Raw genomic sequence first — 14,119 nt, 5'->3', positions numbered from 1 at the left:
ATATCACTATTTGAGAAAAGTGAATCTATTCTATAATTTTTTAGAAAAAGATGAACAATATCAGCATATTCAGACCAAGTTTTACTAAAAACTAAAGGGAGTCATATCCCCTTTGAGCAAATTTCTGATATCTAAGAATTGAGAAGACGCCATGCAGGCTGCAAATCTAAAGTTTTTTCACTGCAGGCTCTAAAACACGATACAACATAATTTTCCGGATAATCAAGGTAGTTTTTCACTCCCTACTGCAAGAGTGGTGTCACATTGCAGATCACGGAAACGTTCCTAACCAAATTGGAGGGACGCCTTTCAAGCTGCCAGTCAAAATTTATTCGCAGCAAGGTCCAACTCCTGCATTTCCCTTATATAGATGGTGTATCACGTTTCACGGATTGAATATCACATTTCATCTCTCTCGCCAAAACTGGTGTCGAATCACGGATCACGAAACAAATAATCTCACGACAAGAACCAGGTAGCTTCTTTGCCAACGCATTTTTGTCAAGAGACAGTAGATTTTTTACTCAAAAAATATAAAGTAATCATTTCACGGGCATCATTGTTACTTAAAAACCTGGTGAACCTCGTTTGCAAATCGATTAAAAAATAAATGGAAAAGTCTCAAAGTAGAATAAGAAGAAACATAAGGAAAACAGAGAAAGATCAATGAAGAAAGCTTATTTATCGCTTCTTATTATATCCATAAACCCATTTTTAAGTAAAATATGAATGAAAAAAAAATTACCAAATATTTATAATGATGAAATAGAGTACCAGATGTAAGCAAAGAGAATTTAGGATGATGTTTCATAATCTTTGATTTGACGAAAGTTTTACAATGAGTGTCAGGTGAAGTACATTAATCGGTAATTCGTGAAACGAGATGTGTTATCCGTGGAACCATCAATGAATCGTGTTTTAAAGCTTGCTGTGAAATATCGTGAACTTACAGCCAGGATGGCGTTTCTCAATTGAGCCTTAGAAAATACGAATTCAAACTAACTTTTGATGGCCATAAAGGTTTTTTAAAAAAAAAAAAAATTCTGGACATGCTGATATCATTTTGTTAGTATTTATGCTCCCCATTCATCACCTTTGAGAGGCGGCTGTGAGACAATAATATGAAAAGAGCGAGTTTAGGGAAAAAGGGATGTTCCGTGATGTTTACACCAACGACTAATATGCATGGAACACTGAAAACCACCACTCATATTTATCATGATCAAGAAAACAGCTCATTTTCAGTTCAGCTAAACAGATCACTGAAAACGCTAGATGAAAACGCTAATTGATTTTAAAAGGTTTAAAATGCTGCTAGCATTGTTTTTCTTGACACATCCAAGATCCAAGCTTGTTTGTACTCTCTGATGTCACTTTGGTTGACGCAAACCCAATCGAGTGAAGCGTGACGCGAAATGGACATTGCACGTCACACTTTCCAGTTTATAAAAGGTTACCTATCTGCGAGAATTTGAAAAAAGGGAAACGCCAAAAAGATCACAAGTTGCTCTATGATATACCATTTCACCGTATGCATGAAACAAGGGGGAAATCAAAGCAATGACGCGTCGATGCCCATAGAAGTTATTTCATGTTTTAGAGGGAAAGGAAGCCTGTTTCCCCCAGTTTCCCTCGCCATAAATCGTTTTCATTTAAAAGATGAAATTAGCGTTCTTCGTTATTCTTTCAAATCGAACCATCGCCAGAAATCAAGGACATTTCGAGCCCGCTAACAATTATCAGCGGTATATCGTATTACACTCCGGAACAATAGAATATCAAGAGAATTCAATATTGCGGCGATCACGACTCGATCTGCAAAGAAGAGTGTTTCGTACAATGACTTATACAATTTGAGCACCGCAAATCATCTATTTGATGAAAATAAAAAGAAAAGAAGACCTGCAAGTAAATCTTTGGGATTTTTCGAGGCAGAGCGATGACATGATGTCAGAATTTTAATTTGCTGTAATTTAATTTTCGCGCTGAGACTACTGAATTTGCATCAATGCCTGGCATATTTTTATTCCGAAAAGGACCGAGAACTAATTTATTTCCCTGCAAGAACATAAACAAATATGGCCGACGATTCGAAGATCAGCGTTGCTCATGTTTAACTATTTCAGTCATAGTTTTCAACATGGCTTCTCGTCACTTACTCAACATGGAAAATAAGGGATATTCTGGCGCGTTGGAAAGTTTTTTGATGGGAGGAAATGGCATTTTTACAGGATATTTGGACGCTTCGAACTCTGTGGCAGTCAATTCGATCGAGAGCAGTTGACTTTATTGATGCACTTTCCTGTAATAGGCGAGTGTTTGGGATGGAGAACGACGGATTTTGAAGAACTGTATGGCGACCTAGGTCAATAATCAATGACAAAAGAACTGGCTCGGGAAATAGGTGGTTTTTATTTATCGAGTCCCTGTGAGGTTTGATGAATAGCAGAATCAGTACTGAATATGTCTCGATCGAGAGCAGACGGGACCATGAGCTCCTGATTGTTATATTTTAGAAATTTTACAAATTTCCATACAGTTTCTTTACAAATTTCCATACAGTTTCTTATATTATTTGTACGCCATTATGGACGAAATGCGCAAGCGCGGCCGCCATCTTGTCCAATATTTCTGCCGATGATCAGATCTGGCGATGTAAGTCTTGATGCAGACAAGACAGAAAAATGACTATAGTTCGAGAATTAATTAAACCACTTGAGTGGACAGTAACCAGGACATTCCCTAAGGACTCAGTCTATCTTGTCTCCTCGTTTTCTCTTCGAGAGAAAGAGTGGTACATTTTCAGGGCCCTTATTTTTTACCAAAAAAACACTCAAAGAGTTTAAACTTGAGATTTTGGACCTTTATTGCAGTAGCTTACGTTAAATACAGCTTAGTTTTGTAAGGCCTCTTTAATAATCACTACTCTAATGGCCTTTAATTTATTGGCAAAGTTAATCAGCCTTGGTCCAATGTCCTTCCCGGTCTTCATTCGTTCCAACAATAATTTCAAAATAGTGAGGACATTTCCGTATTACATACGTTCCCGCCAGTTACTTTGGGGGCCAAAGCTAAACCGCGCCAAAAATCCTTGAGACAGGTTATTTTGCCTGTGGTTGTTGATTGAATATTATAATAAGGAAACTAATTTATCGCTTTGAGTGGTGGGGAAGGGGTTTGGATGACTCAAGGTGGGGGGGAGGGTGTTGTTTTCGTGTCATAACTCAAAAACAAAAGCAAGATACCTTTCGACAATATGTGAAAGCACAATTTTGTGTCAAGAATTCCGAAAAGTAGTGATTGGAGGTACTGGGACAATCGTACTTAACCAGACCAGGACAGCAGTCAGCAAACACGGGGTTATTGGTTTCGTATTCACAGGGATCTGTTAAGTGAATAGAAGATGTTTTAGTCGGGGGAAAAAGGTGCGTGTGACAGTAATTCACGCGAGTTAGTTGCGTGGTTCACGCAAGGAACTCGTTCACATCTTATTGGAGAGTAAGTAGAACAAGATTGAATTGCAGTCCTTCCGATCATTTTGGAGTTGAAAAAAAATCTAGACAAACATAACGACTGCGTGGGTGAATGGAATGACAAAAAAGCGTAAGGGAAGAACTGGGATGTATAAGACATACAAAGATTTTTAATAAGTACAAAATAAAACTGATTTGCATCGACAATAGGATGTTCATAATGCGCTGATAAATTCGGAACTTTAACACCCCCCCCTCTCTTACCCCTGCCGTCGTCCCGAAGGGGATTTAAACCTTGCTCAGCTGGGGTGGGGAGTCTTTCCATCGGAATAAAGGTTTTATATCTTTAAATATGGAGGCGTTTATGGTAAATAGTTCACTTTCGCAAGCAAATGGCCCAGAAGAAAAAGCCTACAAGTTTTAAAGCTTGGTTAATGAGTAGAAAGTTACGCTCGCTGATTTGGCCGTTTACAAAAACATTGGGGTATTAGTTGTACACATTTTTTGCCCTGTGTGGCGGAAATTTGAACAAACCAATTTTCAAAAGTTCAAATGCACGGGGAGTTTCCGGGGGGATGTTGATCGATGCATTTCAAGGAAAATATCGATAAAAATGATAATTGTAATGATGAAAACTATCATAATGATGATAATAATAATAATTACAGAACACGGCGAAAACCTCTGATTTTTAATCACAAACTTAATTGTAATAGGAGTCAATGTTACTTACCACTGTTAAGTACACCTGCAAAAATGTAACAGCAAAATAAATTGAGATAAGAAACCAGCTCAAATTTAAAAAGGATTTAACTTCACTTCTCTTTTTTTTTGTAACAATCAGTTTCTTAGGATAATAATATTTTACGTCTGGCCATACTTTCTATAGTTTTTGCCACGTAACGACACTTTTTAGGATTAATTAGTAACCACCGTGGAAACATTGACAACGAAAATAGAAAACATTGACAATAGAAAACGAAAACCCAAACAAACATAACGACGAGAGCTTAATTTTTAAAATAGGCAATTTCATATTTTTCAACAGCTTCGTCCCTATCTCTGTGAAGCATTGGACCTACGATGATCGAGAATTAACCACATTGCCCGTCGGAAAACCCAATCATAAGGTCTGCGGACGAATCCAGGTAGAGCTTTGAGTTCCTTAATTTTGGGGGCGGGAGGAAACTGGAGGGAGCAAAAACGTAGTTTCTCTCTCCACTCAAGAATAGAAGTGACCATGATGGCAAACCGTCAGGGTAAGCTAACTGACCTGTTGTTAAGGGAGGAAGGAATGGGTGGGAGAAAGGGTAACCTGTGCAACGGCTGAATACCCCGTGTATGAGGAGAACAAATAGAACAAATAGCTCTTCGGGTTAAAAAGTTCTTACCAAAACTGAAATCAGCCAGGACAAACAACAAAACGAATGAAGACCAGGAAGGACATTGGACCAAGGCTGATTATTTAGTTATTTATGGTCGCTTTTGCAAGTTTATTTCCGCTCACTCTGAAAAAAATCCATGGTGTCTTTCCGAGTTTTGAATTCACACCTTTCATCATCTTTTGTGAAAATGTCAGGTTTTAATCTGCATTTCTTTTCCTCAATCTCAAAACCAAGCAACTTTCTGAGCTCGGAATTTGTGAGTACTTAATAATTTAATTTTTTAATTCTTTACTGAAATCAAAGAAGTTTTCAATGATTTGGCGCTTTTTTTACTCTCTTTGCTATGCAGGATGAATTCAATGAGATCATTTTTGGTTTTCACAACAATACGTATGACCTCTTATGTCTACTTCTGTTGCCACGTTTATCATTTCAAAGATTTTCATGCTTTCCCATCTGTTCTTCAGACATTTGGCATTTTTTTTTGTCTCTACCCTTTCACTTCCATGAGTGACCTAGACGCAATTTCTCCTTACAATATCATACAATATTAACCAGATAAGTGATGAGAATAAAGAAAAATATCAATTTGGGGATAATAAAGTGATCCAATACTAAAATTTAATTATCTGAACTAACATTATAAGAAATTGTATGGTTGACAATAAGGAGCATTACAAATTTGATCTGGGATTTAAAGAATTAAATATAAAAGAAAAAAATATTTGTTACTGAGGAAAGATGTCGCCATATTCCATAATAAAACCAATTTCATTTTCATCGGTGGAGAAACAGACAGGTGGTTTCTACATCTGTCTGTTGCATCAGACAAATTCTGGAACGTTTGCATACAAGCTTTAGTTGTCGCGGACGTGGTAAAGCATGAACAAGAAACGTTTAACAGAGTTTTCGAATTATCTTGAGGCTTTTACGCAAAGGATTGTCACAAGATTCCCAAATGCCCAGGATTTTGTTGATAATGAAACGACGCAAATGGTGGAAAGATTTCCAGAGCTTATTCCAACAGAAGTTGAAAGTCGCCCAAGTGAGATTTCTCGCATCAAACACGCGTTGGACTCTTCAGTGAGCGAGGAAAGACGAAAGGACTACTTCGGCGTTGAAGAGGAAATCAAAAGAGATACACCAGAGGAGTGCGTTCAATCCATAAATAAGTTGTCAACTGCTATTGGAAGCGCTCACAGAGACATTTTGTTTTATTCTTATCTACAAGGTGAATTGCTTTCACTCTTGAAAGACTTCTATCAGTCAACATTTCCTGAGATATTGCGAAATGATATCAAAATTTCAAGATCGCATGCTTTTTTCCTCATGAAATTTTACAAACTTGTCTCAGATTTTCCTAGACTTTTGCGATGCAAACTGCCGCTGAACTTTTTCCAGAAAAACATTTCAGCTATATATTCAATTTGCGAAAGCGAGAAGAATATTTGGACGGACGCAAGTTAGCAACTGCGGAATTAAAAGATCAAGAAATAGAAAACAAGAAAAAAAGTTATGTAGTTGGTTTTTTTAATATTCATGGCTAGTCGAGAGTGAGCCTCTAATTTTCAGCTTAAGGCTCTTTCGTATCGTAGTGCATGAAATATTTAATAAGCGTGGAGGTGATTAAATATTTAGTTGTGTTGAATTTGCATATCCTTTCTCAAGAACAGAGTGAACCCATTCGATCTCTTTTCAAATTCCAATCTTACTTCATTATGTTTACGACTGATCCTCACTTTTTGGAAATTCTTCTTTAATCTGCTTGGTAATAGAGTCAACATCAGCTTCATTTGCTATTCTCCTAAGCTGATTTTTTTAACGAATAACATTGTTCGATCTCATGCAAATTCAAGTCGAATTCAACATCAGAGATTGATCCATCTTTCATTCCTTTTGAAAACAACCTGTTGACTGAAAGGTGCTTTGCCTTAGCATTTAAAATTGTTTGCTTGTGCTTCGTGATTTTCGAATTAAGCTTTTTGCTCTTGACAATAAGTGCTATTGATATGGAACCAAACCAAGCGGCGAGACCTGCTAGAGGCGGTCCTGCAATTATCCCAATTCCACTCAGAGCAGCTGCCAGCACCGCTTGGTGACAAAACGGCAGCAATGACACCAGTTATTTCACCACTACTTTCCAATTTCGGACACTAGTGTCCAAAATCGGTCACTAGTCTAAAATCATATACTAGTGTCTAAATCAACACCAGACAGAGAGAAAAAATAAATTTTACTCATAGATAAGGAGAGAAGAATCTAGTTTTAGCTTATACTCTTTATTGTCAATCAACTCAGCATTCCGTTCCATTCTTTTCTTTTTTCAGTTTTAATGACTGAATTTATTATTCATTAAAGTGAAATAAAAGTTTTGTGCGATAAACAAAGCCTCTGCATATATAATGAGGTTAATCTTCAGCTTGATTTTCTGATGGGCTTCATTACTTTGTTACTGCTGCAAGTGAAATTTCAGACTATCAGTCTATATCATTCTTCAAGATTGAAATGAAAATTCTCCTTGGGATGGAACATCGATCTTGCGCTGACTAAGTATTTAAATTTATTTGAGGCGGAGGGGTGGGGGTGGGGGGTGGAAGCGGACAGCGTAAAGATTCTCCTTGTTTCGTTGCAGAAACTATCGTTAGTGCAACTTGAAATTGTTCTGGCAAATTTTTCCTTAAAATCTCTGCCGTTTAATATGTTTTCATCGATGAAAATTTACACCAAGTTTGAGCTTTACCCTGGATTCACCCTGACTTCCTTCCGAACACATTGTCCCTGGAGTCGGGGTTTTGCCTCCTTTTTTCACAACAGCATTTTTATTCCGTGTTAACCACCATTGTAGTATACTACTTGATTCTAGCCACTGTTACTGTTTTTCTCAAACAGTTACTCAACTCGAGTTTGTTTCAAATTACTCAAATTAAGAGCAAGTGTCAGCATCTTAAACAAAAACAATTAGAACAAATAAACAAAGAGAGAAAAGACGGCGGTAACGACATGATCAAGGAAGTAAATATAGCACCCAAGGCATCTTTGATAGCAGGCATGATTCTTACGACCCTTCAACAGACCACTACTTTTTTTTAAAAAGATGTCTATCTATCTATATCTATATGATAAGCTGAATTAAAAACGCATTTGATTGGCTATTGCTTATGAGCTATTGGAAGACAGACGCAAGGATGACGTCACCATTAACAAAATTTTCTTTTTTAATTATATAAAACAAATAGATTGCAGGTTGCCGTGCGTCTGTACAGTAATAGATCACAGAAGCGTCTAGAACATCAATGAAACGCCCGGCTGCATCTCGTATGCTTCATTTTGGTTCTCACTACATTTTGATGTCATCTGTGATCCATCATAGAACAGACGCACAGCAAAAAGGTATCTATTTCTTTAAAAGCATTAGCTCAAAATACTGTGACGTAGCTTGAAAACACTCACCTCAACCGCAGCGTTCACATGACTTAGGACAATAAATGTCCATAAAATCTGCATGTTCCCAACACATGTGCTCTGTTCCTTTCCTTTCACAAAAGCTTGTGTAGAGAGGATGGTCCACACATTCTGAAAATAACACATTGGAAAAAATAAACCGAACGAGTATATTTACAAATATACTGCGCAATCTTTAGGAGTACCGTGTAAGCGGGAATGTTATCAGAGAATCAGCAGATTGTTGTAGTACTCTACCGGCATTTTTTGGGATTAGAACCTAGCAAGTCCCAAAGACACAATATGCCCGACATAGATGAAGTGCTGCATGACTAATTACAAAGACTGGCTGATGACGAAAGAGTGACTTGTACCTCTGGGTACAAGAGTGCTGCTGGACTTAAGGCAGAGAATATCAACAATGAGGAAAGAGTGACTTGCACCTCTGGGTACAAGAGTGCTGCATTATTAATGGCGGAGAATAACAACAATGACGAAAGAGTGACTTGTATCTCTGGGTACAAGAGTGCTGCATTATTAATGGCGGAGAATAACAACAATGACGAAAGAGTGACTTGTATCTCTGGGTACAAGAGTGCTGTATTATTAATGGCGGAGAATAACAACAATGACAAAAGAGTGACTTGTATCTCTGGGTACAAGAGTGCTGTATTATTAATGGCGGAGAATAAAAACAATGACAAAAGAGTGACTTGTACCTCTGGGTACAAGAGTGCTGCATTATTAATGGAGGAGAATAACAACAATGACGAAAGAGTGACTTGTATCTCTGGGTACAAGAGTGCTGTATTATTAATGGCGGAGAATAACAACAATGACGAAAGAGTGACTTGTATCTCTGGGTACAAGAGTGCTGTATTATTAATGGCGGAGAATAACAACAATGACAAAAGAGTGACTTGTACCTCTGGGTACAAGAGTGCTGCATTATTAATGGAGGAGAATAACAACAATGACAAAAGAGTGACTTGTATCTCTGGGTACAAGAGTGTTGTATGACTTATGGCAGAGAATAACAACAATGACGAAAGAGTGACTTTTATCTCTGGGTACAAGAGTGCTGCATGACTTATGGCAGAGCATAACGACAATGACGAAAGAGTGACTTATACCTTTGGTTACAGGAGTGCTGCTCGGAAAGATGTTTGCAGGTTCTGGTTGAACACAAAAAAAAACAATAATAATTAAAAGTCAAACACGATATTATCGTTTTTTGTGATGCTCTGAAAGTAAAATCAGTTTTGGTAAAAGATGATGAGAGGAGGGAAAAGCTTCGAAAGAAGACCGGTATGGGGAATTAATTTTCAGACCTTATTCTCCTCCTCTGTAAAAACTTCACAAGTTGATACTTACGCAGGGCGCCGCAAGGATTTCGATAAATATTTGTGATTATATACTGCAGATGTCCCTCAATATCTTTCACATCCACAACATCGTCATCACTTCCTGTCATTAGCCTCAATCTATTTTTCGCCATACCAGTTCCAATCCCCACCGCTAATACACGAACGTTTGCCTGTCGAAGGGGTCTGGAACTCTCCCTCAAGCTTTTAGCTCCTTTGGATTGTACGCCATCACTTAGAACGATGACAATCTTATATGCATAGGGTCTCGCAGAAGAGAACACCTCATCAACAGCCACATCTAGAGCCCTGTCGATTCGAGTTCTTCCGTTTTTCTTTCGTAGTTTTTGCACAACTTCTATGTACTTTTCAGCGGTATCGTACTGTCCGAGTTGAGCTTTGACACTCGCTGATGAACCGAACAAAATCAGAGCTTCCCGGTTACCAGTTGCTGTCACCTGCACCACCAGCTTCTTGACGAGGAGTCTTTCCTCGTAGAATTCCGCTCGCTTTATGCTTCCAGAAGAGTCCATGATAAACGCCACATCCATAGGGCATACTAGATTACCCAACAAAAAGATCAGTGTAAACTATCTTTTGTAAATGCTTGGCTAACGCACCTTTCAACATAGCACCCAGGATAGAGCTGTCTTTTTCGTGCAATCATAAAAAGCCCTTTCTAAAGCTACGGAGCAGCGTAAAAATTTTGAGGCATTTAATCTTTGTGGATTTTCCAATAGACCTTTATCTGAAAAGGTAATTTCCTGAAGAAAAAAGAAATCTGCACGGCAATATACCGCAAATGAGAAACACCAAACGAAAACTCTGCATGTATCACTTTTCGCTTTCATGAACCCTTCAACTCTTAATATCTTATTGTCAATTCTCTCTTCTAGCTGTTACAGATTTCCTTGTAAATTAGTTATGAGAATTTGGTGTTAGATGAGGATAACAAAAATCTACCTGATAAGTTTGGGTATTCTCATCACCTGTTTGCTGGACAATGTAGGAATAATATAGGGAGAAGTTTGGTGTTAATCTCTTCTGGGAAAAAAGAGTCCAACAAGCACTCTAACTGACATCGATATACGAATCATTAACCGACCAGCTCTTCACTGATGAACTCGACAAGCCGGGAGAAAATTTTCTTTTCAGTGTTACACTGCTCGAAAAAAGACCCTCAAAATAAAGTCCTGGCTGAAATTTCATAAACTTTAAACCTCAAAAATTATTTGTGGCCAAAATAGAAAGGTAATCCGCAAAACATAATCCTCACAAGATTCCATGTTTCACGGTAGGTCACTGACTGGGTACCGTTTAAATATAAAATGTCTAACTTTGAACTAAATTCAGTCATGCACATTTTTTTTGGTGATCTTATCCATCCATAGCCACTTGTCCGTTCGTTCGTTTCTTCTTTGATTAAATTGCTGAGTTTTTCTATGTTACCGAACTGCAAGAAATCTCTCACCAGGTGGAAGTGGTTTTGTTCGTTACAAATACTGGCGAACTATATCTTGACATAAATTACAAGGAAAGTGAATGACTTACTGGAGCATGCATATTCATTGCAAGGAACATTCTTCGATGCAGGTCCCAGTCTGGTGCAGTCCCTCCCGCCATTGATTGGTGGGGGATTGGTACAGGTCCTCGTAAGAGTCTTTATTCCGCCTCCGCACGTCACACTGCACTCAGATTCTGACCAATCAGAGTAGCCCCCATCTTTTGGAACTTAATTTGAATAAAAACAAAAACAATAAAATCGCCTCCCTTCCACAGCCATGCATCTCATAAAATCTACTGATAAAAAAAACACTGGAGTTTTCAATATTTGTTTTGAGAGATTAGCCTCTCCGTGATGAGTTCGGCCAAGAAAGTTACTCGGAAAATGGTTGCAAGCCAGGCATTTTTTATTTTTTGTCATGGCAAATAATCCTTTCCCTTCAAAGGCTGATTTATCTACAATAAATGGTTTGCACTTCAACCTCTAAGGACTGATCCTACGTTAGAGAGGAGAGGTAATACCCATAACACCAAGAAGATGGCGGAGCTCACTTAAAGATGGCGATGAGCATGTGCTTTCCAGGTGTAAAAAAAAAAAGATAGAATATAATCTGCCGCCTTAATCATAAGACAGTCTAAAACGAAGTCAGTTCAGTGGCCTCGAAATCTCATCCCTTCACAACTCATTTCCCAGGTTAGGGACTCGTTCGATTCTTACTTAAGCATGTAATACGCGCAATACAAAGCTGATGACCTTAACTTACTGCATATTCCATCGATCAACTTTTGAAGTTTCTCAATCAATTCCCCATAACTGTTGTGTATTATAACCTCTTCTTTGCTACCAGCCGCTTTTTTCATCTTCTCTTTTGACACATCTTTCCCAATTCCAACCACAATGATTCTCACACCTTTTTTCTTATCGAGAAAAAAAATGAGGAAAGAGGAGAAACAACACAGCCTATTACGATTTATATAAATTGAAATTTCTGCAAACAGATTATATTTTGGAGCGCTGCTGGAGTCAGGAATTTCAAGAATGACCAATTTGAAAATATGCCGGAACACAGAGCCACAAAAAAATTAAAACCACTCTGTAGTTTTTTTACTTTCTCTTTCGATGCAAAGTTAGTGTGTTCTGTGATCGAAGGGTTGTTGAAGGAAATCTTTAAAATGATTATTACTACTATTTATGGAAATGCCAGATATATTGGGGAAATTTCTTGCATCGAAACAAGAAAGTTTTACCGCATTTATACAAGTTGCCAGCTACGTTGCTCTAGCGACTCTAAAACTGATAAAAAAAATATCAATTCATATTACCTCCAATTCTCTCGTGGTGTTTAATAGTGTAATATTAGGTCGTCTATCCCATTTTTTGCTGATGTAAAACTTTCCGTCGGTAAAGATTAACATCACATTTCTGACATCGGGTCTGTCTCCACCTTCAGTAGTAAAGAGCTTTGTCGCTGCCTGGCGTTGAGCCAAATCTGTACGAGTTCCCTCGCGTCTCGAGTTATTACGCAGTGCCTCAGTCACACGTGTCTTCAAGTAGTTTGCGTTATAGTAAGTGCTGTTGGCAAAGTTGTTTACGACACTGGTGTTCCCGCCAAACGTGACAACAGCGACGCGAGTTTTTCTTTCAGACACACCCACTCTCTCCACTACGTCATGAATGGCATCTCGCAGTCGGTGCAGATCTTCTGTTCTTAGACTCTGTGATATATCAGCCAGAATGGCCAAATCCATAGGTATTTCACACTCTAAAGAGAAAAACAACTGAACTCACTTGTTGTGAAAGGTTAGGGCGCCATAGCAGGATTTCCGCTTAGAGATAATATAAACATTACAAAAGTCAAAATGTACTTTGAACAAGAGATATATAAAAAAAAAATGGTCAAAGGTCGGGAGAAAAGGTACAGAAACAGAACACTAAGTTTCCTTTCGCGGTTCAAACAAGTAAACAGCAAGAACAAGTAACAAGTTTAATATGTTTCTTTTGGATATTCTTTTATTTTTACAGATTCCCGTCAGAAATCTTTCTCTTTGTAGAGACAAACTTAAAAAAGACGAGATGTTTAGAGACTGTTATTATGGAATCCGCTCGCGTTTTTCACTCAGAAAATATTGAGTAGATATGAAAAATAATATGTCAATCCATGTGCTGTTTTAACCATGCATTTTAAAGAACAACAATAACGGAGCTTTTGATGTCTGTCTACCAACCGTTTGCGTTGAATCGTATGAAAATATTTTCGTTTGTTGTGAATAGGAGACATTTTCTTTATTTTTCTTTGCATTTTGTTTAAAGAATCCACATGAGTTTTGCCTTTTTCGTCCTCCAAATCTGCCTATTTTCTGCTAGACTTTACTTTAGTTCTCGTTAACGACTAAAACGTATGTGATCTGGAAATATCGAAGATGAAAATAGCAGTAGAAAAAGATAAATCAAAATACATCCTTAACAGGGTAGTCGTTAAAGAGCACGGCTCAGAAATCTAAAATGATAAATCCTAGCTGTCATCACAGAGAAACTAGGATTCATATGTAAAACCCGCACAAGGTGCCTCTGCACCGACACAGAGCAGTGAAATTACACGCCTATTTTAATAAAGTTGACGGCTTGCATTTGTTCTTCTTCCCAACAGGTAAGTCAGTTGAGGGAGGAAACAAACGGAAAACATATCAGATATAAGCCTTACCACAATTTCCGATCTGTAAGATACCAAAAAAAAAGACCATGGAGTAAATGAAATTTGACATCGCGGAACTGAAGGTTTCTACACTCTCCTTGCAACTTGTCCTGAAATGGTCAACAATCTCACGACGGCTATTTTTTATGCGTTAATCGACGTTAGAATCAAAAGCTCAGAAACTTATGCTCCTTGGCCTGGCCGGAAAGTTTCCTATCAACACCTTAACTGAATGAGGAACACTTCATCACGTACTTATA

The 14,119-nt window shown here is 38.0% G+C and overlaps 1 protein-coding gene across 1 annotated transcript; it reads right to left on the bottom strand.

Annotated features, from left to right (window-relative positions):
- Positions 1-7,118: 7,118 nt before the first annotated feature.
- On the bottom strand, positions 7,119-14,066 carry LOC131797701 (cartilage matrix protein-like). The gene is made up of 8 exons (XM_066164437.1): positions 13,869-14,066; positions 12,490-12,929; positions 11,931-12,084; positions 11,215-11,394; positions 9,674-10,222; positions 9,433-9,474; positions 8,309-8,431; positions 7,119-7,313 (listed from the first exon to the last, which is right to left on the bottom strand). Exons 1-7 carry the CDS (start codon positions 13,927-13,929, stop codon positions 8,310-8,312), a joined length of 1,548 nt encoding a protein of 515 aa, XP_066020534.1. The 5' UTR covers positions 13,930-14,066; the 3' UTR covers positions 7,119-7,313; position 8,309.
- Positions 14,067-14,119: the final 53 nt, after the last annotated feature.

Source organism: Pocillopora verrucosa, chromosome 3, assembly GCF_036669915.1.
Source record: "Pocillopora verrucosa isolate sample1 chromosome 3, ASM3666991v2, whole genome shotgun sequence".
Lineage (NCBI taxonomy): Eukaryota > Metazoa > Cnidaria > Anthozoa > Scleractinia > Pocilloporidae > Pocillopora > Pocillopora verrucosa.
The sequence above is the reverse complement of the archived record's forward strand: the minus strand, read 5'-3'. Positions and strand labels throughout refer to the sequence as shown.

Bases quoted from the DNA above. Each gene is read 5' to 3' on its own strand.
- LOC131797701 (XM_066164437.1), bottom strand. From the start codon at position 13,929: ATGTCAAATTTCATTTACTCCATGGTCTTTTTTTTTGGTATCTTACAG. The intron at 12,085-12,489 runs GTAATATGAATT...TTTCTCGATAAG, and splicing joins ACACCACGAGAGAATTGGAG to AAAAAAGGTGTGAGAATCAT. The intron at 10,223-11,214 runs GTAAGTCATTCA...TGGGTAATCTAG, and splicing joins CAATGAATATGCATGCTCCA to TATGCCCTATGGATGTGGCG.